We start from the raw sequence: 25488 nt of genomic DNA, 5'->3' as shown, positions 1-25488 counted from the left end.
TATTGGGGCGGGCAGAGCCCCCTCGGCCCCTGGGAGTTGGCTCCTATGCTAGCAATGCTGCTGTTTGCCCTCAGTAGGGCTGTAGAACTTTCGGGGTTGTAACAGTCCTTTTACAAATGAAAGTTGGGATTGTAAAATTATCTGCGTTGGCCCCACAGCCAGCCTTTGTGAAACTGAAAATAAAGTTGGCAGGAGCCCTCTAGGCAGACCAAGCGTAAATGCTAACCTGTGCTCCTTATTTACTGCTACCTTTTCATTTGCTCATCATGAGAATCGTGTGGTGAATCTGTGTGGAATGAATGTTATTCACATAGTGCTGTCTGTTAAGGACTTGGGAGAGAAGTGTGTCTCCCCTGTGATGAATGACTTCATTGCTCCACTTTTGGTCAGGTCATTCCTCGCAAGTGACGTCTGGCAGCTATCTGTCTGTGACATAGTCTGTTTACCCAGCTATGGAAATATTTAAAACAAACTGTAATGACATTTTCTTCCTCCAGAAATACATCTGGAGAGAGCTTAGCTATGTAGGCAGTAGGTGTAAACAAATATTTGGAGTCATCCCGACCTCTTTACTTTCCCTTTCCCCACCCCCTCTTTTTCTGCATGTTCATGCAGAGAAACAACATTTTAGTCTACTGCATTGACTAAAAACGCAGAATCCTGAAAATCACCCATTTTCCTTTGGGGTGATAGCTGAGTGATGGGCAGGTGGATAACCTGAGCCATCCAAGCTGTGTGTGAGCAGCCGCCTCTTGAGCTGTTACTTTTGCTTCTCTCTCTCCAGATGTATTTTATGTACCTCTGCTAAAGGGCACTTTAGGTATTCTTGTGAGGAGCTCTTTAAACCAGCCGTATGTGAATCTTCATTGAACTTACGCCAACACCACGTTCTGGTTTGATCTGCGTTATTAATTGCTTATCAAAAGGGAAAGAGGCGACAGCGCACAAAGCAGAAAGTGCATAGCATAAAGCAAACGGCGGAGCCAGTGACCTTTCCAAGCCCACAGCCTCTCTCCCTCTCCCTCTCTCTAATGCCACGTTGATCAGGACCTTAAGGGGGAACTGTGCTAAATGATGAGGGCAGCAAGGTCCTTGGCCATCTGCTGTTTCCCAGACAAGAGCACTGGAGGCTCAGATTATGCTGATCTGCATAATCCATTATTATTGCTGTGAGAATTTGAGAGTGTGGTGCGGCTAACTTGCCTGCCGTTTGAGGCTTTTTCTGTTATGTTGCAGTGGCAGGAGAGGCATGGCCTGTATCCTTGCAGCAGGACTAGGTCTGTGGCTTGCTGTTTGTAGGTGGGGGGGGGGCAGAGCGGCCATTTTGCCAGGGCCTCAATTTGGACCGGGGGGAGGGGAGGATTTGATAAGTTTTGCAACTTGTTTTTGTGCACATAAGACAAAAATGCGGCACAATCTTTCAGCTCGGAGCCACAACTTGAAGCAAATAAGATATGACTTCATAAAATACATGCTTTTGCTTCAGTAATTAGTGTATTTGCACCAGAGAGGGATAGAAAAGCATTCAGTCAATAATTGAAAATAAAATAGAATTGTGTGCTTTTCTTTGTTGTCTTGTTTTCCTGTGCTGTCATTTTGTAAAAAATAAATAAATACATTTTTGGTTATGCCTAAGGGACTTAAAACCTGGAAGTGGCCTGGACCTGTGAGAAGGCCTGGTTGTTTGTGCAAGAACAATACCTCTTGGTTTGCTCAGCAGTGCATCCATTTTACATTCTGGCAAATGGGTCCGCTGCAGTATTGCACTAGACAGTGGTATTCCCCCCCCCGCCCGTTTCCTCCCTCCCCGTTTAGAGAAGGTTTCTCAGCACAGAAAGCAACCTTGCCAAGAAATATACAGTGCATGGGAATAGTTTAGAGATGATGTATCCAGGCTGAGGAAGCACTTGGATTCTTTCAGAGGGGAGCAGCTGAGGGGGAATTAGCCATCCAGAGAGAGAGTGGCTGCTTGTCGATCTCCCAGTGATAATACCGTAACTAAAATTAACCATGCCAAAGTCCAGCTGTCTAGCCAGCCTCTCCCTATAAATTGTTGTTTGGGTTGTGATAACTGCTGATAAAAGAGAAATGAAATAAGCTGACGCAACCCAGGCGACATAAGGGTTTGCTTTGGTGTACCTTAACAGGTGGGCAAATTGGGGTGATCCATTTGCTTCACTTCTGCTTGTTTGTGTAAATGGCAACTTGTGTTCTGCCTGGCTGCTCCAACGGCGAGTGTGTTTTGTGTGAGAAGCATATAACCCTAAATGCTGACCACTGCAGGTATTGTGTGGACTTTGAAACCGCTAATTCCGAAGGGACTCAGTGTTTTGCAACAAGGTGTTTTGCTTGCTGATACTTTCTCTTTGGAGATGTGTCCTTGTTTCGAACTGGTGATTGCTAACTTGGCTTAACAGCTGGGGATAGACCTCAGCCAGGGCCTGCCTTTGGTCTCGAGCATTTTGTGTCAGGCAAGTGGGTAGATGATGATGATAACAATAATAACAATAATTTATTTATACCCCACCCATCTGGCTGGGTTTCCCCAGGCACTCAGGCCAGCTCCCAACAGAATTTAAAGCACAATAAAACATCAAACATTAAAAACCTCCCTTAACAACAACAACAATCATATACCACCCTTCATCATAAGATATTAGTTCACAGAATATAATACAAGATAAAAACACAAGTAAACAAAACAGAACAACCAAACAATACCCCCCAAGCTTCCGAGTCTGCTGCTGCCCCAGCCACTCAAATGAGCACTTTGTGGCCCCATGCCAAGAACCCGGAGCAAGCAGCACCCATTATTCTCAACCATTCTCAGAAGTATATGAGTCCCCACCCCAGCACTTTGGGCCAGACTTCCCCCACCTGATGACCTACATATCCCCCCATCTGTGACCAGCAGCCATGCCAGATGGGGCTGAGGGGCTTTTCAGTCAGGCACCCGGAGAGCGTCAGGTTGTGGAGGCTGCTTGTGGCTATTATTGATCCTAAACGAGGGATGGGGTAGGGGGGATTCTTTCTGCATAAGGTCTGACTGAGCAGAAGCCCAAGGCTGCCCTTGCCACCACTACCCAAGAGCACAGAGGATCAGATGTTGAATGATTTTCTAGCTAACAGGAGGTGCTTCTGGGCCTCTTAATGCAACCTCACTTCACTCGAGATGGGTTTTGAGAATGTGCTCTTGCATGTTTTCATCCACAGCTATTCTCTGGAGGGTGGGGAAGAAACTCAGACTTAGCCTACAAAAAATCCCAACACGGGCAGTGTAACACTGACTTATTTTTTTTAACCAGCAGCTTCAAATGGTGGCAAATTTACATAGCTCCCCCAAAATCCTAACCCAGTGTTATGATTAGAAAGTGCATTGTGCGTTAATTACTTTAATGAGTGAAATAAGAACGTTTCAGGCAATTATAGCTTAATAGGCTTGTGCTAATTAGAAATTAATTTCAACAACTAGCAGGCAAATCCTTTCTCTGTTTTAAACCTGTGCTTTTCATTCTACTCCCTGGATACTGAAGCAAAGTCTGACAAAGGAGCTTGTAATTTAACACAAGCCGTCTGGAGACTCACAAGGCAGGACCCAGCAATTGCCTGTTGCAAATCCTCCCTTCAGCTAATGAAGTTTTTACTAGCTTATAAACCTCACATAAAAATGGCATGGAAACGGCAACTATGCTCTAAAACTCACTGATGCACTAAGGAAGTATAAACTGTCATGGGAGGGGAGGGTGTCTACTGCTAGGCAGGCTATTTCTCTTCGTGTGGAAAAAGGCAAGGGGAATGACATTTCTTTAAATCCTTCCCAGGTGTTCTGATAAAATAGCTTTTGTAGGACTGTCATACCTGATAGAAACCTCTCTCTTTACAAGGAGACTGCTCATAAAAGCCAAAATACTGAGATCTAAATTCAGAACTATCAAATCAGAGTGGTTTGGGATTTTTGACTTTTTGCCGGGATAGAGGCTGGTTATCTTTGTGTGTCTGTTTTGTCTTTGCTTAAATGAAACACTTCCCTCAGATTTGTTTGGCGGAAGCAAGCTTCAAGCAGCTATTCTATTTTCATTTGATATAAATACCATCAAAGTGTTTGGGGCTTCTGTGTTTTTGCAGACCAAGTATCCAGTTTCCATGTGTTCAGTAGAGCTTAATAAACTAGTTTCTAAATGCTATGGTCTCTCAGGACAGCCTGATAAAGTGTGGCCTCTCAATGCTTTCTGGGATTCTACTCCCCTCTCTGCCTTTTCCTTCGAAGCATCAGGATATCCTAAAAACAACCCCAAAACAACCACCATGCAAGGCATTTATAATGTTTTATTATGTTTTTATGTATGTTGGAAGCCGCCCAGAGTGGCTGGGGCAACCCAGTCATATGGTGGGGTACAAATAAATTATTTTCTGATTTAAGCTGCAAATACCAGCCCTTTCTGAGGAATCTAAGAAATGCAATTGAATTCCTTATAGGTCAAATAGCATTGCAGTATGTACTGGGCAATTTTAATCAGAAATTTCTTATTAGACATTGCCTTCACCCAGATGAACCCCCAGCCCAAATGTTTACCTGTTCATATTAATTTTGTGATGTGAATTCAATAATCTCCCAAACTTCTAAACTGAAAAAACTACAGTAATCAGAGAAGCAATCGAAGGAGTTGTCAGATGCAGGAAATAATCAGAATCAGCTTTTGAATTATGAAATTATTGTTACCATAAAGCACCAATGCTGCAGCAAGCAAAGGCTCCAGCAGCTCAGCCAGCTGCTTGTGGCTGGAAAGCCAGACAGGATGTTTGTGACTGTTGCCATGGAAACAAAGGGGCAGTCCATTCTGTACTGAGCACCGGATGTTAGCTCAGTGTGTGTGTGTCATATGACCCGTACTGGATGTACGTGGGAGGAGTTTACTTCTTACTGTTGTTGAGTGCAGACATGATTCTCTGTACTGATGTAAGAGGCAGAAATAAATGATGTAAATAGTTTTCTGTCTGCTTCTTTCCCCTCCCTGGGGACACCAAAGGGGAGAGAGGAAGAACGGTGTGTTCCTCTCATACATCTGAGAAGAATCGCCGGACCTCGCCTGCTTATCAGCAGAGGTTGGGAGACGCGGGGAGGTCGACAGGAATATCTGCCGGTGCCTATGCTTGTGGCACATTCCTCTGACCCAGGCAGAATTCCAACAGTGGTAGCAGAGGATGGTTGCGATTCATCAGACATCTGCATGAGAGGCTGGTGGATTGTCCTCCTCTGCTCCAAGGGAGAAGGAAAGCGTCTGAGAAATGCCAGAGGCTCCACAGACAGCTGATGGAAAGAAGAGGTGTTTTCCAGAGCAACAAAGTTCAAGGTAATGGAAAGTTACTGGCAAAGGGGCTGGACTCTGAGTGTGAGCCTGGGAAAGCGAAACAAAACCAGAGAATGTTTTGGCTACAAGGTTTACGAGCTCTTGGAAGGGACTTTTCAATAGCAGCCTGAGTTTAGCTGCCAGGTGCAAAGAGCGTAAACAATTTGCAGTTTGCTGCGTGAGAAAGGAAAAAACAACTGTTGGATTTTACAGTTTGTTTGACATTGTGTCAGAGAGGCTTGGCTTCAAGATGGATGCCAAGAAAGGGGGAGGTTTGCCTTGCCCTCCTTCCTTGACCAATGACAATTATTCATCTTGGTCTGTAAAGATGAAGGCCCTGCTGCAGAATCAGAGGCTTTTTGATGTAATTGAAACCCCCATCCCTGCAGCACCAACCAGAGGTTGGGAGTCACAGAATGTAAGGGCCAGGACTGCTATAATTCTGTGTGTCTCAGATGATCAGTTGGTGCATGTTCAGCATTTAGAAAATGCGAAAGAGGTATGGGACACGCTGCGTACAACGCATCAGAGAGATGCTGGTTCTTCAGCGTTGCTGTATTTTGAGAAGTTGACCAATCTGAGACTTGCGCCTGATGGAGATGTTCAAGCGCACCTGACAGAAATGAAGTTCCTGCGTCAACAGATGGTGGAACGCAATTTCCGTCTTCAGGAGGAAGTGTTTTGCTTCATGATGATAAACAGCCTTAGCCGCACCTACAAGGTTGTTGCCAGTCAGCTTGGTTCCCTACCGGCCACGCAGCTGACCGCGGAGAGAGTTTGTGCTGTGGTCCTGAATGAACACGACAGACTTGCTGCACTGGAAGAAAAAGACAGGGGGAGGGAAGAACAGAGTTCTAATTCCCCCACTGCTGATGCTACTGGAGAGCAAGGTGTAGCATTGAGTGCTGTCCGATGCTACAATTGTGGACAGGCTGGGCATCTACAGCGAAACTGTAAGAAGCCGCGCCAGTCAAGAGGAGCAAAGAGCAGCTCTACGAAGCCTCAGGCGTCAGGCAAAAGCCGTACCAAGTGCCAGGTGAAACCTGCAAAGGCTATGATGGCGAAAGGAACCACGCCAGATGTTGGGAACTCGTTCATAATTGACACGGGCGCAACGGTTCACATGTGCCCGCACAGAGGACTGTTTTCGACGTTGATGAAGCAAAGCTTCACTGTGAAACAGGCCAACGGTCAAGAGTTGGAAGCGACTGGAATTGGGACTGTGTATCTTGAGAGTCTGAACTTGACTATAAATGATGTTTACCTGGTTCCAGAACTGAGATTTAATCTGCTGAGCGTGTCGCAGATTGCAAAGAAAGGACTGAAACTGTCCTATGATGCTAAAAGCTGCAAGATCTACAAAGATGGAGAACTGTTTCTTACTGCCAAAGAGAAAGATGGACTGTATTTGTTGACTTTTGATCAAAGTGATTACATGAAATGTAATTCCTCTGTTTCTAACGAAATCTCTCTCGCAGGTGTGACCAGTGTGAGCACCAGGAAGGTGACGAAGAAGGTCGACAGAGCATTTCAGCGGGTGTATGCTGATGTGATTGGTCCTCTAGAACCATCTAGAGGCGGTGCACGATTTTACCTTTTGTGTGTGGATTGTTTCACTAATTATTCTTGGGTTTATATGATGGAGAAACCACAAGAAACTTTAGAAAAGTTTCAGGAGTTTTGTGACAAGGTTAAAAGTATGCATGATGCTAACATTGATTGTCTTTTCACAGATGAGAAGCAAATTTTTCTGTTACAGAAGTTTCAGAAGTTCCTGGATGGAAAAGGGATAGACCACAAAGTGGCAGTTTCGCAAGAAGCGTGGAACAGGGGGGTCTGTGTGAAAGTGAACAAAGAATTGCAAAAGGGGATGAATGCGCAATTGCTGAGTTCACATTTGCCACATGAATATTGGGCCGAATCGCTAGCGTCCTATCTTCATGTGTGGTTGAGAAAAGTCTCAACAGAGTTGGGATGTTCTCCTTTTGAGAAGCTGTTCAATAGAAAACCTTCTGTTGCCTATTTTAAGGTTTTCGGGTCTCATGTGAGAACAGAAGCTCCAGGTGGAGTAAAGAATGCCAGAGGCATTTTTGTGGGTTATGAAAAAGGTCTCTACAGAGTAATTTTGTCTGAATCTGGTCAGGTGATTCTCACAAAGTTCCTAGAGAGTGCTCCAAAGCAAGAGCGGATAGTACAGACATTTCCCACAGGAAACGATTCTGATGATGATGATGATGAGTTTGATCTTATTGAGTTCAGTAGTACTGATGATGACAGCGATAGCTCAGACAGCTCAGTTGTCACAGTCATTGAGAGGAAATCTCACATAATGACTAGACCCTCAGAAGAGGAGGATGAACCATTGATTAAGCTTAGTACTGGTTCTCCAGAGAGTTCAAAGGTTGAACCGGTGAGCACAGAGGATAAGAACCTCATACGTAGGTCTGAGAGAGCAACGAAGGGTGTACCACCCAAGAGGTATTCAAAGGAGTTTGCTAACCTTGCATATGTTGCTATTGTAAACGACCAAGGACAGATTGAAGCTGTGTCTGAGTCAGAGACAAAGGCACAACAGAGAGGTGTTAACCGAGGTAATGCGAAGTCACACAACCAGAGAGGTACATTGGTTAAACCAGTGGCGGGTAGTTCCAAGGGTGGAACTGAAACAACAGGGGAATGTTATAAATATAACAACTGTTTGTTTTCTTCTCTGGATGACGCTTTGCTCGCAGCACACATTGATACTTTAGGGGGAGTATGTTACCATAAAGCACCAATGCTGCAGCAAGCAAAGGCTCCAGCAGCTCAGCCAGCTGCTTGTGGCTGGAAAGCCAGACAGGATGTTTGTGACTGTTGCCATGGAAACAAAGGGGCAGTCCATTCTGTACTGAGCACCGGATGTTAGCTCAGTGTGTGTGTGTCATATGACCCGTACTGGATGTACGTGGGAGGAGTTTACTTCTTACTGTTGTTGAGTGCAGACATGATTCTCTGTACTGATGTAAGAGGCAGAAATAAATGATGTAAATAGTTTTCTGTCTGCTTCTTTCCCCTCCCTGGGGACACCAAAGGGGAGAGAGGAAGAACGGTGTGTTCCTCTCATACATCTGAGAAGAATCGCCGGACCTCGCCTGCTTATCAGCAGAGGTTGGGAGACGCGGGGAGGTCGACAGGAATATCTGCCGGTGCCTATGCTTGTGGCACATTCCTCTGACCCAGGCAGAATTCCAACAATTATGAGGGAGAATTCCTGGGGCCACTTAACAGAAGGTGATCTGGGCTTGGGAAGAAGGGGCAGTTGACTCTTCCATCACACTAGTACTGCCATAAGGCTCAACAAGGCCTGGTGACATTCTTTTGCTGCTGTAAGTATCAGGCCAGTGGAGAAGTGAAGGCCTTGCCTGGCTCTTGTGAACCAATAATATTGTTTTAAAAATAGGTTAAAATACGATCAAATGATCCCAGTGGACAATTTGTAGCATGGTAGTAGTGCCCACTGTGCATTGTACAGCATTAATAAGAAATTATGAGGTCAAGTAAAAAAACCTTGGTGTGAACGTTATGCAGTTTAGCACCTAAAGGAAATGAGAATGTTGTTATGTAAAAGTTAGGAATCTCCATTTATTTCCAATCTGTTGCTTGCAATTGGCCTTTAAACATACTGGCTATCTTTCCCCCGTTGCTGTGCTTCATTCTTCAACCTTGGAGAGGTTTTTCCCCTTGCATGATTAAATTCCACTGGCTTTCTATACGAATTGGCAACACATCAAATGCCAAAAGCTGGATAAGGAAAAAATTGTGCTGCTGAACAATGTTGCTAGTGATTCCATTATGACTTAACCCATATCTATATCGTTAAAATGCACACACATACACATCTAATATATAAATCATGAACATATAAATGTGGATGTGCAGCTGTTTTTATTCCCTCTGAATTTTTAGATAGCAAACTTTGAAACTGAGTAAAAATATGCTGTAGGAAAGAACTACTCGATATTTAGAATGTAGTTTTGACCCGGATCATGACTTTATTGTAACAACACATTCTATACCAGTTATGAAGATGATAATTAGAGTCAAAGAAATAATTTATGATTCATTCACCAGACCCTCTAGTATAGAAGTAGCCAAAGTGGTGTTCTACAGATGTTTTTGAACCCAAGCTCCCATCATCTGACCATTAGCCTTGCAGGCTGAGGTTGCCCAGAGTCTAGTAGTTAGTAGCAGGCATCGTGGGTTGTGGTGAGGCCAAAACTACTAAAACAGTTTGGTAAACGTAAAATGCTATTGCAAAAAAAGTAGGAGAATGCAGAGAATGGTACAAATGAGAAATAATATTTTCCCGTAGTTCCAGAAATTTATAGGGTCCTTGTTAACAGCTCTGTGTGGCACCTTTAAGATGCAACTGTATGCTTCAATCCTGTCCATAACCGGAAGCAGTCCCCATGGAATTCAGTGGTTCAGTACTTCTGTGCAGGGCAGGCTCACCCATGAGGCATGGTGAGGCAACTGCCTCTGACAAGCAGGATCCACAAGGGCAGCAGGTCAGCCTCCAAGGAATGCATTGCCCACTGCAGCTGCCACAATGGCAGCAACAGCTGTGGTGTGGTGTGCACACCTTGGAGGCTGGATCTGCCACATCCTTGGAAGCCGCCTCCCGCCCTCAGCATGTCACTTCCTACAATGGCCTCTTGGCGAATGGGAAGTGCTGCTAGTCTCCTTTTACCCCCAGGGAGGAAATAAAGAGTTCTCTGGGGTCTCCTGGGGTCTGCACCCACCCCACAAAAGCCTTTGATTCCCACTTCAGCCATTGGGTAAGGTTGATTTGATTCTCACCCCCTTGTTCCAAATGTGGGTCTTTATTCCTCCTTGTCCCTGATTTTCACTCGCCCCTTCTTCCCTGGAGGATGGGGGACGCCATTTTGTGGTTGGCCTCAGGTGCCCAAATGTCTTGAGTTGGCCCTGCTTCTGTGTAACGCACAGTTTCATTGGCAGGAACCCACACAAAAATCGTGACAACAGTTCTTAACCAAGGTAAGGCTTTCAGTTAGGTTGTTGTTGTTTAGTCGTTTAGTCGTGTCCAACTCTTCGTGACCCCATGGACCAGAGCACGCCAGGCACTCCTGCCTTCCACTGCCTCCCGCAGTTTGGTCAAACTCATGCTGGTAGCTTCGAGAACACTGTCCAACCATCTCGTCCTCTGTCGTCCCCTTCTCCTTGTGCCCTCCATCTTTCCCAACATCAGGGTCTTTTCCAGGGAGTCTTCTCTTCTCATGAGGTTAGGTACTTCAGTTTGGTACTAAGTACTTAATGCAACTGCAGTATATGTGTCCACTGTTTCTTTGCAAAGAAGAGGATAGGCAGAGAGCCAGAAATCTTCTAAAATACAAATTTAATCTGCTGTGAATAAAATGCATCTAGATAGCAACAGGCTGCATTACACAGAAACTGGTTTTATGTTTATTTTGAAGTCCAGAATAACAATTCTCTTCACTAACCAGCTGCTAATAATAATTCAGAAATACTGGTTTTAAAAAATCACACCCAAATGTGTGCTATGTGTGTCCATGTGCATACTTAAAATTTATATTTTGGATGTGATCCAGTGATGTATAAGAACGCACATTTATATCTCTAAGTTGTGAATTCTGAAAAAAATACGTAATGTGCTTTCCCGAATGTAAAAACATGCCAGAAATGCTCAAGCTTCAAGGCTGGTTTCTAAAGAGATATGATTCTTTTAAATCTCTTTCTCCCTCCCTTTCCCCTAAGCCTCTGGGTCTGAGGCACCATGACCCTCTCCTAGAATTGTCAATATTGGTTATCTGAAGTAATTCCAAGAAAGAACACATTCTCTGAACTAGTGAGTACATCTCTTTTGAGCATTTTTGTAGTGCTAGGTCATCCAGTCTTCTGCAAAACCCTGTAGATATATTAAACTGTATATAGAAATGGAAGAATAATGTGCTTACTCGCTTCTTCATTTGATTATTTGTTAAATGTTGGAAATGTTTTAAATATGCCCATTTACAGCTTATGATGTTCGCTGTTAATGTACCATAAAAAATGGGCGTAGAACCCGTGTGCTCATTCAGTGGTCTGTTATTGTTGCCGAGTTCCTCAGGCATAGGATTACTGGGATGAAGCATGAGTGGCACCATCTTGGGCTCATTCTGCACCACTGTAGCACCCCTAGACTCCCCTGTCGTTGAGTGCAATTCACTGGGGCGGCCCCTCATTTTTCCTGAGTTCCCAGCCATGGAAGCAGGAGGTGGTGAAAGCAAGCCTGGCTAAGGTTGTGCGTAGCGATTTATCCATGACTTGGCAGAGAGCATCCTGCGCCACATGCACCACAAATTGCGCAAGTAGCGTGGGCTGTGGTGGTACAACTAGACAGTTGTTGGCACAGACTCAGGCCCACAATCTGGTCTGTCTGTCCAAGCTGCACCACTACCTGCTTGGTGCAATCCACAAGGGTCCCTATATTTCGTTTTAGAGCAATTGCAATTTTAGGCCTGAGCTGTGGCGTGCTGGATAAAGCTGTTGATATCGTTACACGCCACCCCCAATCTCCAGGGGGTTCCAGGAGCGCTTTACCCAGGGTCTGTTTCCTTTTGGAAAATAAGGCACAGTGGAGACTGTAGAGTCTTTCTGATACATGGTTTTTTTACACACATATACAACCTGAACCTATGATGGAGGGGTTCACAGCATTAACACTCCCAAGAGGTTCTTGCTTCTTCTTGGATACAAACAGAAATCTGCCATTGCTGTCTGAATCTTTCAAGCTTGCTGTGTTTTAAAGATTGCCACTATTTTCCTCCAGCCCACATCATTCCGAACTGTAATCCTAAAACTCTCCACTCTGCTTTGTCTCTCAGAGTTCAGAGACGGGCTCCATCCATTTGTTGGCTGGCAAAAAGACTTTGCTGATGGCCCATCTTCCCTGTATTTGTTGTCTGTTAATAGCCTATCTCTCAGTCAATCCCGTGAACATCGGAAACTGATTTGGCCTGTATTTTAACACTTTGCTAAATCCAGTGTCTGGCAGGCAATGTTAACACCCCAAACATAATTACATTACCTATCAGACCCAGTAATGTAGGGGAATCTGGCACCACAAACCCTGGCACCTACAACTCATAACAATATTGTTGCTAATCACTTTTAGATGTTCCAAAGGAAGTGGTTCACAAATTGAATAAAATAAATAATGAGACCACAACTCCTAACTGCTCAGGTTTCATGAAGCACTTTTTCTGAGAACTGTGAAAGAAGGGGAGGGGAGGACAAGCTTTTTACCAAAAAAAAAAAAAAAAAAAAATTTAAAAGAAAAACCAGTTACTTTTCACCCCACCCATGTTACTTGTGGTGTCTAGCCTGTTACAAGGCATAGTCCTGAAGACTAGGTTTATACTGGAAAAGATACCGGTAGATATCTTAAAGCACCCATGCAAATCCATTGTTACTTAAGTTATATTTCATAGTAAATTGTTCCTAGGTGTGATGATACATTATGCCAAAGGCCCATGTACATGCAAAGAGAGCTTTGGGTGTACTGGCACTGCAGTGGCACTACTGTACCTGACTTTCCCCTGATTATTATAGAGGCAATGTAAATTGACTAGTAAGGGGCCCTGGGCATGGAGTCCAGTTCACTAGCTTTAAAATTATTCAAGTTTAAAGGTAAAGGTAAAGATACCCCTTACCCTTCGGTCCAGTCGTGGCCGACTCTGGGGTTGCGGCGCTCATCTCACTTTATTGGCCGAGGGAGCCACTGTACAGCTTCCGGGTCATGTGGCCAGCATGACTAAGCCGCTTCTGGCGAACCAGAGCAGCACACGGAAACGCCGTTTACGTGCCTGCTGGAGCGGTACCTATTTATCTACTTGCACTTTGAGGTGCTTTCCAACTGCTAGGTTGGCAGGAGCAGAGACCGAGCAAAGGGAGCTCACCCCATTGCGGGGATTTGAACCGCCAACCTTCTGATTGGCAAGTCCTAGGCTCCATGGTTTTACCCACAGCGCCACCCGCGTCTCTCGTTCAGGTTTACTAGTGTTCAAATCTGGTACAGCAGACGAAAGAAAAAAGGGTTGGTCATTATATATACGTTATATGTAAAGAAAGTTTATGTACACAACAAGGCACCTGTACATCAGTTGGTCAGCCAATGCTCAGCTAAATGTGATATCTTTATCAGATGGTGATACAGAATTTCTATATTGAAATATCAATTTGTGATAGGTCCTTCACACATGCGGTCAGTGAATATTGATCATCTGTGTTGTGGCTTTTGCTTTGCTAATATAGCATGCAAATCACCCACATATTGGGAATAGAGATTCTGGCTGGTGGCTAGTCTTATAAAATAACACCACTCCAATCCTATCTACTGCTTGATAATTGCCTTTCTCAAATTTCAAAATGTCCATAATTTTTATCTTGTCAGATCCAGTAGAAGTTCTATCAACCCCAGGGTGACTCCTTACCCACCAGGTATTATTGGACTACAGCCCACAACATCCTTGATCAATGACCAATGAGCTGGAGTTCAATAACATGGCAGCCCATAGGTTAGTCACCCTGAATTTTGCTGAAGTTGCATTCTGTTGCCTATCGAAGCACAGCTCACTCCTGGGGTCAGATCTTGTTCTCATAATGGCTGGTTTTATTTCATACAAGAAGGCTAGGAATTTACTGCTTAATGAACCTCTCTGTTCACTGGTCTTATCATAGGTTCTTCCATGAATTCAATCAACATGACTGGTTTTAATATATAAACATGTGCTTTCCAAGAATTGTGATAACCTTTTAATTAGTATTTAGTTGTGTGTGTCTGTTGGACTGACATAAAGTGTAGCCCAGCCACAACTGAAATAGATTCTGCGTAGCAACATCTGCATACTGCTGGTGTACTATAGCATGGCTTAGAATAGATACATCTGCTTCACATGGAGTTTGTTCCTCACTTCCAGAGGTTTCTAGGGGGTGGTGCAATAAGGCTTTATGCGATGTGAGAATTCATGAGGCAAGTTGTTCCACTCCCTCCCCACACTGCACAGAAAGATTAGCAGAGTGGGGTGACCTTGGGGAAGAGATGAAGCAATATAATCTGGCTCCCAATGGCTGCTGGTTATTAATGTGCTAATAGGAATGGCTGGGTGGAGGCTTTTAAAGCAGTAATGGTGAACCTGCAGCTCTCCCATCTTACCCAAGCCATCATGGCCAATAATCAGGGAAGATGTGAGTTTTAGGGCACAGTGAAGACATTGACAAAAACGACTTCTTTCCCCAAATAATAAAAAAACCATGGAGCCCACTGCCTTATCAAGGGCTAATTATTGAATATTTATTTAGCATGGCAAAGGTGCATTAGTTGCTGTACTCAAAATGGAGCTGACAGATTGCGTCATAATTTAAGCAGCCTTCAGTTGCTTTCCACCCCGGGAACTGCAAAATTCAGGACCCAACTCCTCCAAAGAGTGGGATGAAAGAGCAGGGCTTGGGATGCCCTTTCTTCCAGCAGGCGGCCTCCCTTCCATCTCTAAACAAGCTGAGCCTGGTGGAAAATGTAACCGAAGAAGTACCGATGAGCTTATTTGTTGTCCTTAGTTTACAGCTAAGAAGTCTTTTTTTTCTTTTCCCCCTTTTTTTTTTTTGGTAAGAGGATTTGAACTTAAATAAAAGTCAAAGTTCAGTAGCAGCCCCAGCTGTGCAAGGAAATGCAGTGTAGGAAGGGGGAGCGGAAAGGAATACACAGGTCATGCTTGCCTGGAGTAGCTTGTTGGACTCTGGCTTGTTGTTGCTGAGGGTGTGGCCTTTTAGGATCATTGACACATGGATTGGATGAAGATTCTGCCTTGCCTCAAACAGAGGCTTCAATTTAGGGCTGCAGCTTAGTGATAGGGCATCTGCAGGGTATTCTGAAGGTCCTCGGTTCAGTTCCTGGCATCTCCAGGTAGGACTCAAGAGAGCGTTGAGAGCTGCTTCTAGTCAGTGTAGACCAAACTGAGATAGATGGATTAACGGCTTGACTAGCTTTCCTCTGTCATTACCTAATGAGCATATTATGAAAATGTATGGATAATTCTTATTTGAAAAATATTTTTTGTTTGTTTGTTTAATGACTGCAGCTCCAGTCAAAATATTCTAAAGATCGGACAATGCTCATGACCCGTATTCCAGAAAACCCGTTGTTTTTCAAAACTAGCCCTGACAAAGTGCCAAAATGCAGATAAGAGGGCCAAGTACATGGAATTTGTTTTAAAAGGGGAAGGTTGAAGGCAGCTTTTTGTATTTTATACTTGTTTTTAGAACAGGAATGCAGTTCATTTATTATGTCTGGTTCATCTACCAGGGTAGATGAAGAACCAGGGTAGATTTAGCCTGGAGAAGAGGAGGTTAAGGGGTGATATGATAGCCATGTTCAAATATATAAAAGGATGTCACATAGAGGAGGGAGAAAGGTTGTTTTCTGCTGCTCCAGAGAAGCGGACACGGAGCAATGGATCCAAACTACAAGAAAGAAGATTCCACCTAAACATTAGGAAGAACTTCCTGACAGTAAGAGCTGTTTGACAGTGGAATTTGCTGCCAAGGAGTGTGGTGGAGTCTCCTTCTTTGGAGGTCTTTAAGCAGAGGCTTGACAACCATATGTCAGGAGTGCTCTGATGGTGTTTCCTGCTTGGCAGGGGGTTGGACTCGATGGCCCTTGTGGTCTCTTCCAACTCTATGATTCTATGATTCTATGATTCTAGGGTGCAAGTCTTTGGCTTTTTAGACATACCATACTAGGCAGAAGGAACAGCTCACATGTTGTTACATTAGCACCGTACTCTTAGTGTTTGGCTTAAATGCTCTCTCAGCGGGCTTCTCTCAAACCATTCCATCTGGTTTTAGATAATCAACAAGAAGTCTTTTCCTGGAATGAGTCAGTTCTTCAGTTTGCATCTCCACACACCCTCCTCTCAAAGCCTAGTTAAGTCTTGAGAAACCACTCCTCTTATTGCAGCAGGATGTTTGAATTTGTAGCATGCTTTACAAATATTTCAAGGATCACTAACTGTGCTTTAGCTGACCTGACTGATTTTTCTGGGAGGGACTCCAAAATATTCTAAAAGGAAATTTAGAATTCAAAAGGAAATATTCTAACAATAAAAATAGCCCCTCGGCTTATATCCTCTTCCACTAAAGACTTGCAAGATATTTTTATTTGTTAAATGTGTTTATATCCCACCCTTCCTGCAAAGCAGACAATGGTGGCTAACATATCGATACTAAAACAATACAACCCAACTGAAACTTCTAAAAAGAGTTAAACTCATAAAAGCAATCGCCTACTATCATAACAGGGACACAGGTGGCGCTGTGGGTTAAACAACAGAGCCTAGGACTTGCCGATCAGAAGGTCGGCAGTTTGAATCCCCGCAACGAGGTGAGCTCCCATTGCTTGGTCCCTGCTCCTGCCAACCTAGCAGTTTGAAAGCACGTCAAAGTGCAAGTAGATAAATAGGTACCGCTCCAGCGGGAAGGTAAACGGCATTTCTATGCGCTGCTCTGGTTCGCCAGAAACGGCTTAGTCATGCTGCCCACATGACCCGGAAGCTGTACGCCCGCTCCCTTGGCCAGTAAAGCGAGATGAGCTCCGCAACCCCAGAGTCGGTCACGACTGGACCTAATGGTCAGGGGTCCCTTTACCTTTACCTTACTATCATAATTCATCATTTCAAGGTGACCAGGGTCTTTCAGCCATCAAACACCAAGGCCAGGCATAGGCAAACTCGGCCCTCCAGATGTTTTGGGACTACAACTCCCATCATCCCTGACCACTGCTCCTGTTAGCTAGGGATGGGAGTTGTAGTCCCAAAACATCTGGAGGGCCGAGTTTGCCTATGCCTGGCCTAGGTTAACCAGAATGTTTTGAATTTATGGAAATAGCAAAAATTATGGAGGTGCCTCTAGGAAAGAAAGCGGCAAGATTTCAGGAGGCTGGATGTAGTGGTTAGGAAGTAACGATGAATGGGACTAAAGGTCGCACAAGCGACTCATAATGCTGATTTGAGAGGAACAAATGTGGCACAAGGGCAAAAGGACTTGAATGTCCAGCATTTTAAAAACAAGCAGTACTTGCAAAGAACACAGGATAGACAAGAACAAGATGATATGTCACTTCAAGAACATTTCCATGAAGCATGGGGATTGCAGAGACCTGGTAGAATCATTCTGATAAAGAGCTAGATGGTCACCTCTTCACACCACCATGATGTTTGCCTAATAGGGCGATTTTTACCAGCACACCTTTTGTATAGATTTTGAAACATCTGAATTGGCCTGAATCACTTTAGAGGTCCCCAACTTCAGTTCCGGTGCTTTGGAGAGATCCCCCTTCAGCTCAGACAAGCCTGAAATTTGTCCAAAGTGCCCCCACTTTTGGGGGGGAATCTGTCTGAATCTGCTGCTCATGCCTGTCCTTTACAGGTCGTTGGGTCTGACTCCCAGGTAAATGAAAGCCACTGCAGAGATCTCTGTGGAGGCTAAAGCGAGACTTAGGCTGCAGCCCCCAAATCTCCCAAGTTAATAGAATTTTTGTCATTCTTTTTATGCATTTCAGTGCAGGTGCTGCTCCAATTTAAATGCGGCATTAGCAAAGTTGAAGGCAACTGTTTTATAGATTTCACCAAACTATTTCATTAGAAGCGCAACTGCATTTGTCCACTTGTTTCTTTCTAAAACAAATTAAGTTGTTTTGCCAACTCACTTAGGTCATTAGCACGGTCTTTCAGCAGCTTTGGTTGCCTTGGTTCCAATCCATTAATTTAAAACTGTGGCTTCAGTGAGATTCTCATTTGTGACTTAATGCTTTTATTTTATCCAAGAAAGTCCTTTGTCTCATTCTGCAGTGAACCCTGCTGCTTTAACCCTGACCGGAGGTTTTGTTTCACTTAGCTGGCAACGGAGCTCAGGTTCTGTCATTCACACACACATTTCTTTTAAAATCCTGTTGCATGCCTTCCTCATTTAGTGAATTACTGTATTCTCAGGAGGCTATTTAAGGAGCAGAAAGCGCTCTATTTGTGTTCAATTTGGGGAATAAGCAGAATGGTTGCTCGTCTTTAATTCCTGGATTCTTCATCTGCCCCCACTGGGATAAGGAAGGGTGGGGTCAGGTCACTGCCGTCATATTTAAAAGGTATTAACTGCTCTCTGGAGGTATAAAACTGTTCTGTTCGTGCTTGTTCCCTCAACCCTCTTGGAAATTCCAAGAATCTGTCACCACCCTGATAATTCGGAGCGGGGAGGTGGGGAGAAGATGGTGGAGGGGTTTCGTGTGCAAGATAAAAATAAATTTTCAGTAAAGTTTTTGGCATGCTTCTGCTTGTATTATTTTCACTGACAGTACTCTAACGCAACCACACACAGACTCCCAGGTAAATGTTTATAGGATTGCAGCCTTAATTTTTGTAGGTTAATAGAAGGCTGAACTCCATCTGCAATGCACTGTACAAGAAACAAAACAAAACGAAAAACCCTACTTCAAAGGGTATTTGAACATGTAATGAAAAAGCAGGTTTTTATTATGTCATTTTGTCCATTATTCAGCATTGCTGTAAATGGCTTACATTTACTGCAACTTCTGTACAGACGTGTGGCTTTGAATTTAATAGAACAGCAAAATTTAAAATGAAAAATAAATGCTCAACAGTTCCACACAAGATTTTACAATCCAACATTTCACTGTGTAGGTGAAAAGACATGGTTACTACAGAGTTATTCGGCATGAATAAAAAACTACAACTTTTTATTTTTAAACAGGAGTCACTTGTTTTAATTTTTTTTACACTGTTTAAAATTACTGTGATAAAAATAACAAAAAAAGCTTTTTAATAATGCCATACACCAGCATAATATAGGATTTGTCCCCATTATATATCTTTTGTATAATATACAAAATAGAACGTTGACACACTATTGAATCCGTGCTATTAAGCCTGGGCTTGTATGGTTTTGGGGGGTTGGGGCGAAAGGAGGCTATTTTCACACACGCAGCCTTTTTACCAGCTAACAAAAGCCTCAAAAAGGGCCCTTCAGTGTTTTCCAATAATATGAGGCTCTATTTCTTGCTTAAAAGTATGGTTCCTACATTGACAGCAGTAGCATAAAAATGTGTGTACATTCAGGGCAATTGTGCCCAATTGGTTTTAATATTGACCAGGCAGTGGTGGATGAGGCTCAATTCTGAAAGAGGCTGGAGACTCTGGTCCCTTTCCACAAAGTACTTAAGCACATACTTTTATCTTGCAGTGGGTTCAAAATGCCAGGGCCTTGCCACCCTTTCCTCAGATGTCTCAACCCTCCTACACTTGAGGGGCCAGAACTGGCCCCATGGGCTAGTCAAAACATGCAAAAGGTTTCCCCCTCCCCTGACATCGATTTCATTTGCCATGCATTTGCTGAAAATCATGGGAGCCTGTTGTTCTGTGATGTCCAAATACCACCCCATGTTTCTATGGGTGTTCCAAAAGGATTCGCTGACATGTCATGCAGGGCATAAACAGCCCCACCGTGATAAAAGCTTTGTGTAAGCACCACAACAGCAACTTAGTGCTGATGCAACAGTAAAGCTAAGGAGGCATTAACTACCCAAGTTAATTTTAACTCTTATGTCCAAAAGCTTACACAGCACCAGGGAAAGCATTTGTGTAACAGTATGTCAGGTAGGTTCTATAAAAGTTCTCGGGCTTCTGCTCGACGAAGCGGAAGAACGTCTTTGGATTTATTTTCACTTTACTTTGGCACTAAAGTATATAACACTACTTGTCAACAGAAGACACTGTCTGCAGACACACCTGTAGCTCTGGACCCAGCTTTTCTGTTGGAGCGGGGGGGTGGGGGTGGGGGTGCATCTCTCAAAGGAGATGTTAAGAGCTGTAGAAATTACAGACCTCCCCATCCCGCCAGCTACCATCCACCTGTACATTTAATATGGTTTTGTAAATAGTACTTAATTTTTTAAAAAAACTAAAACGGGTTCTGCCTGACAGCATTTGATTTAACTCATTCTTTGCAAGTGTAGAAGGGTTAAGTTCTTTGCATAATCAGCATCGGAATACACACTAGGTTGAAGAATTAAGGCCCCACTGAGTTTCTGCATGCTGAACAAAATGAAGATGTGCTATCCTATCTTGTGAGCCTGCATATTTGTAATCGCTTCACATGATGTGCGTATATGAATATGGTAAATGGGACTAGCCTCGGTTCTCTGTTCTCCACCATCTGCTTTCTTCCCACCTCTGTTCCTAATACGCTGTTATTTTGTCAAGTTAAGTGGCTGTGTTCCTAAGGTAGGCTGGCACTTGTTCCCCCAGTTGTGCGCACTTTCTCAGCCTCTGCTGTTTTCAAGGAAACTCAATGCTGTATTTTTGGTTTAATACGGTACGGCTGGCAAGATTGGCAAACCAATCCTAAGCACATTTGCCTGGAAGTCAGTCCCAAAGATTTTATAGGACTTACTTCGAAGTAAGTGTGCTCAGGCTTAAGGCTAAGGCTCTCAGTTACTTTAGTGGTGTATAAGTGATAAAATCTCCTCTCTCCGCTTGCATGCCCTAACATATCCTATGAAAGGCCATTCCTATTAGTTTCCAAGTGCAATTCTAACATACAGCATGCATATCTGGGGCTACCCATCTTATTTCTGTTAGCATGTTGTGGCAAGGCACTGAAGAGACAGAAGTCAGAATATTCCCTGCTTTATTTGAAGTGCTGATTTTCCCCAGCATGAAAAAGACTAGCCAGACAAGAAACAACATACCTTTTGCTGATGCTTATGTACTTTAAATGGCTTGTACTTATATTCTTAACAGCACATTTAAATTGAAAGTTCTTTTCCAGAATCAGCATTTTTAAAAAGTGAAATCAAAGTCCAAAAACTGAGCAAAAATACATGAAATCAAAAGAATTTGAGCCTCTTTTCCACCGCTGAAGTACTTGTTTGCACATAGTCATAATATTGATTTCTGTATACCTCACTTGTATAGGTAAACCACCACACATACATTTGTCTATGGATGCAGTGCTAGCTTCCTTAAACTTGGACTAAAATGTTTACTACACATCAGTTCCCAAGTTCAACTTTCCAAATTTTCCTTTGAAATAAAGACAGGGTGTCATGATTTATCTTTTCAGGAACCTTTTTGAAACCAAATACTTGAGTCTCTTAGCATTAACTAAAATCAGGCAGAATACACGTTTTCATCCCAATGGTTTGCAAACTAATGTTAAAATACTCTCTGAAGCTTAGATTAACTGTTAAAACATACATACTTTAAAGAGCTTATTCAAGAAGAGAGACAGGTTTCTTACCTGTTTCTGGTATCCTTTGAGTGGTCATCTGTGCATAACACAACTGTTTTCTATGCAGAACATGTTTAGAACCTTCTAGAGCCCTAGCCAGGGAGCTGGTGCTCCTGTGGAAAAGTTCACAGAGAGAAACGCAGGCAGCACATTCTCAAGGAGGTGGCGCTTGCCCTATCCCCCCTCCCCTCCCCTCCCCACCCCAGATAATTGCAAAGAGGCTCGCAGCACCAGAGGATGAGTTACTTGACAAAAGCTCTGTAAGGTTCTCAAGATGCTATGCATAGGTGCAGCACCCAATTGTGGGACTGCACAGAGATCAAAAAGAATGATTACTGTTATTAAAAGGTAGTATTTTACTTGAAAGTAGCTGGGGATTTCCATTTATGAGCTTAACGTTTGTCGTTGGTGTTGTTTATTTAAAAAAAGATTTAAAAACAGATAGTTCTGGTAAAAACTCCTATTTTACCAGGAGCATTTTTGTTGAATAATTAGAAATGTATTTAGTAGACGGTGAACAACCTATGCTCTATTATTTACATATTGCTGGTACCTGTATGCATTTTAACTGCCAAATTTGTCTCACTGTTTTGCGGTGCTCTGTGAGGCTATATGTGAAAGTAACCCCATACATAGAGAAGTGTGGACATACGAACACACTACTTTATTTTTTGGGGGGTGGGATAGGGGGAAGGGTCAAATAAACCTGCACATCTGCTGCAGGTTTAGTCCTGGAATGTGAGGGGACCAAGCGCATGGGCTGGGCAATTAAATTCAACCTCCAGCTCCCGTGTTTTTCTTACAGCGGACTAATGGATTTAGGTTTCAGCCCGAGGAACTCCCACCGAATATGGGTAAGTGCCTTTAAAACAAAAAGGAAAGCAAAAGGAAAAGGATAAAAACAAACAAACAATAGAAACACACCAAGTAAAACTAGAGTACCTCTTTAGATACTTCAGAACAATGCTGCCAGGATTAATACTTCCAGACAAACCACAATTTGTATGGGTTACCATTTAACACATTTGTGACCCCTAGAAAAAATATATCACATGTCATGATAAAGCAATCTGTCATCTAAAAACCATTCTTATGATACACTATACAAGCTATTTTACAATAATTTGATAAATTGCTTTTAAAGCTGTAGTAGCCCTTCCTTTCTTTTCAAACTCTACCAAATGATATCTATTTGAAAATATAACTAAAAAAATATTAGTAGCATCATATTACATTTTGATTGTTAACTCCTGTTAAGTAATTAAACCCCCATTAATTTCTTTTTACAGAAATATCCAGGCCACTTTGAACAAAAATATTTTTTCTTTCTTTCTTTTGAGTGGCGTAGCATTTACAATTTTCTGAGAATTCCTAAGGTGCTCAGAGGATAGGCTACTACAGCTTGCAAATTGTTTTAAAATATAAATCAATGACGACAAGGAAAAATTCACAAGACTTACATGGTTGTAAATTCACAAGACTTATATGGTGGTTGTTTTTATGGCACACTAGTAGTTTGATGCAGAAGGGTTGGGAGACGTACAGAGACAAAGCTCTAGTCTACACCACTAAATCAGTAGCGGAATTTTCGTGTTCTCCAGGAAACAAGATAGGATTGTTTGGGTGATGAATGAAGTGAAAATGGGTGTGTAAGAACACAAGTTTAGGGTTTTTATTTTCCAGAAAAGATTTGTTTCTTTCTGTAGTTTGGTCTATTTTATTTTCTGCATAAAGGTAAAAATCTTACTTGAAGTAAAATCTTTTAAGAATCATTATAATACTAAACATAATATATACTGGGCATAATTACATTTTTTTTTGTAATTCAATGATATTTATGTATATGTATTTATATAAAGTATGTATACGTGTACGTATATACACATATAGAGTTCCTGACTATTGAAGTCAACAGAAATTAACCATCAACTTAAAATAGAGTCAAGATTTTGCCCAATCCAGGGAGTGATCCACAAGCAGAAACTGGCTTCTTTCTACTTATTGTTCTGCTTTACTGGGGTTCAAAAAGCTGCTGCAAAGGTAGGCTCGGGTGTGTGTGTTCAGGACTTGGGGCACTACTGCACTGGTGAGGCATGAGCTGCAGTACTATCATCTCTAAGGCAGCCTTGCCATCCTCCAACCCCTTCCCCATAGGTTATAAGAAGTGGCAGTGCCAATCACATCTTAGGTTGGAGGGAGCAGATTCTCTGGAATGGCAACACTGGCTGTAATCCAACAATTCTGAGAAACTTAAGGAGGCAATTGCACAGCTTTGCACTTGTGGGGAAAAAAGATGAACTGATCATCAATATTGTCCTCCAAATAATTTAAAAAAGCACAGGTTTTGCTACTTCTCAGTTATGTCCAAGGAGAACAGCAGACATGCCAATTTTGGTGCACATCAGTTTTGTTCTGCGTTATGACAGCTGCTCTGGATTGTGGCCACTGTATATATAATATACACTGATGCACACAGAAGTACACACTCATATGGCAATAGACTGAGTATGGAAAAAGTTAATTTTTCCATGCAGAAGTAAACTTTTAAACAATTATGCATATTTTCCTGAAGGTTTCCTGATGGGCAGTCAAGACTGATGATTTTACTGTCAATCCAGCCCAAGAATCTTACAATTATGGCTATCACATTAAATGTAAATATCTAGTATGCTTTGTTTAAAAAAAAAAAGTTTCTGTTGACAAACCTGTTTAAGACAGAGCTAGTTTGCAAGTAGCTCACAGAATCTTTGACCAATATCAAAAGTATGCATGTCCAGTGTTCAGGTTAGATTTGGATTACATTTCAATCCCTCCCACCCCACCCCCGCCACTGAAGAAAGCTGATTTTTATAGGCCAAATTTAAAAGGTGACATCTAAAAGGTGACTATGACAGTCTTGATCAGGTTAGAAAAGTCAACCTATATTCACATGAGTATACTTAAAAGATTAATATCTAGAGGTCATTAAGCTATGAGCTGCCCCACTTTAAAAAAACAGCTGTACAATAGGCATCTTGACGTTTTACAAAAATTATGTAAGAAAAAATGAGCAAGCTTAGTTCACTGTATATAAAGTTAAAGGAAATTGCTAAAACCAGACAGTAATAGCTATAAAAGGCACAACTTCCCTTTTCCGATATACAGTTGTAAACTTTCTTCATGTTACATGCATAAATCAAAATGCTACCTTAACTATACAAAAAATCTATACCAAAACAAAAACCTAGAAAATTTTATCCAGCCAACTGCAGAAATTCCTAGCAGAATGTTGACAATGTAGATTCTGAACTTGACACTGCTGTTTTGGTATATCCTATCCTGTGAATATGATGGTGTTTCTGGAGGGAAAATCCCAAATCATATTTCCTTCTTTTCCTTCTTCCTGTAATCATTCAGTTTGAGGCATCTGCTTCTGAAACCTAGGTCTTGGCCCTCTGTAAACCACATGTAGTGCATAATTACAAAACAAAAACAAGAACACCCAATATAGTTGCAAGGACAAAATTAACAAGTCTTTTAGTTTGTAAAAAAGAAGCTATAATTGACTTTTTTTTCCTTAAGGCATTATTTCTGTATTAAGGCAGTCACTTCTGATGAAATAGGAGTTTCTTGATATTCCCATTTGAATATTTTGGTAACTGATTGCTGATGATTTCTGCCAACATTTCTGGAAATTCAATACTCATGGATTTATCCAAAAACGTTTGGAAGCAAAAGCTTAGAAGATTCTCAACCACCTGCAAATGATAAGAGAATAATTTCTTAAAGGGAGCATGAATTATCAATA

The 25488-nt window shown here is 42.5% G+C and overlaps 2 protein-coding genes across 4 annotated transcripts in view; one reads left to right on the top strand and one right to left on the bottom strand.

Moving 5' to 3' along the window:
* The first annotated feature begins 6867 nt into the window (after positions 1 to 6867).
* The window catches only part of LOC308472376 (uncharacterized protein), a 616296-nt gene continuing 597675 nt past the window's right edge, over positions 6868 to 25488 (top strand). The window contains exon 1 of the mRNA XM_080997251.1: positions 6868 to 8261. Coding sequence (XP_080853377.1) covers positions 6985 to 8253 — 1269 coding nt within the window. The 5' untranslated portion in view covers positions 6868 to 6984 and the 3' untranslated portion in view covers positions 8254 to 8261. The remainder of the gene's footprint in view (positions 8262 to 25488) is intronic.
* The window catches only part of LOC308472350 (glucocorticoid receptor-like), a 52200-nt gene continuing 45614 nt past the window's right edge, over positions 18903 to 25488 (bottom strand). For all 3 annotated transcript variants that reach the window (XM_080997161.1, XM_080997162.1, XM_080997160.1), the window contains one exon: positions 18903 to 25438. In XM_080997161.1, coding sequence (XP_080853287.1) covers positions 25286 to 25438 — 153 coding nt within the window. In that variant the 3' untranslated portion in view covers positions 18903 to 25285. The remainder of the gene's footprint in view (positions 25439 to 25488) is intronic.

This window comes from Podarcis pityusensis (assembly GCF_964106645.2).
Source record: "Podarcis pityusensis genome assembly, chromosome: 2".
Classification (NCBI taxonomy): Eukaryota; Metazoa; Chordata; class Lepidosauria; order Squamata; family Lacertidae; genus Podarcis; species Podarcis pityusensis.
The sequence above is the reverse complement of the archived record's forward strand: the minus strand, read 5'-3'. Positions and strand labels throughout refer to the sequence as shown.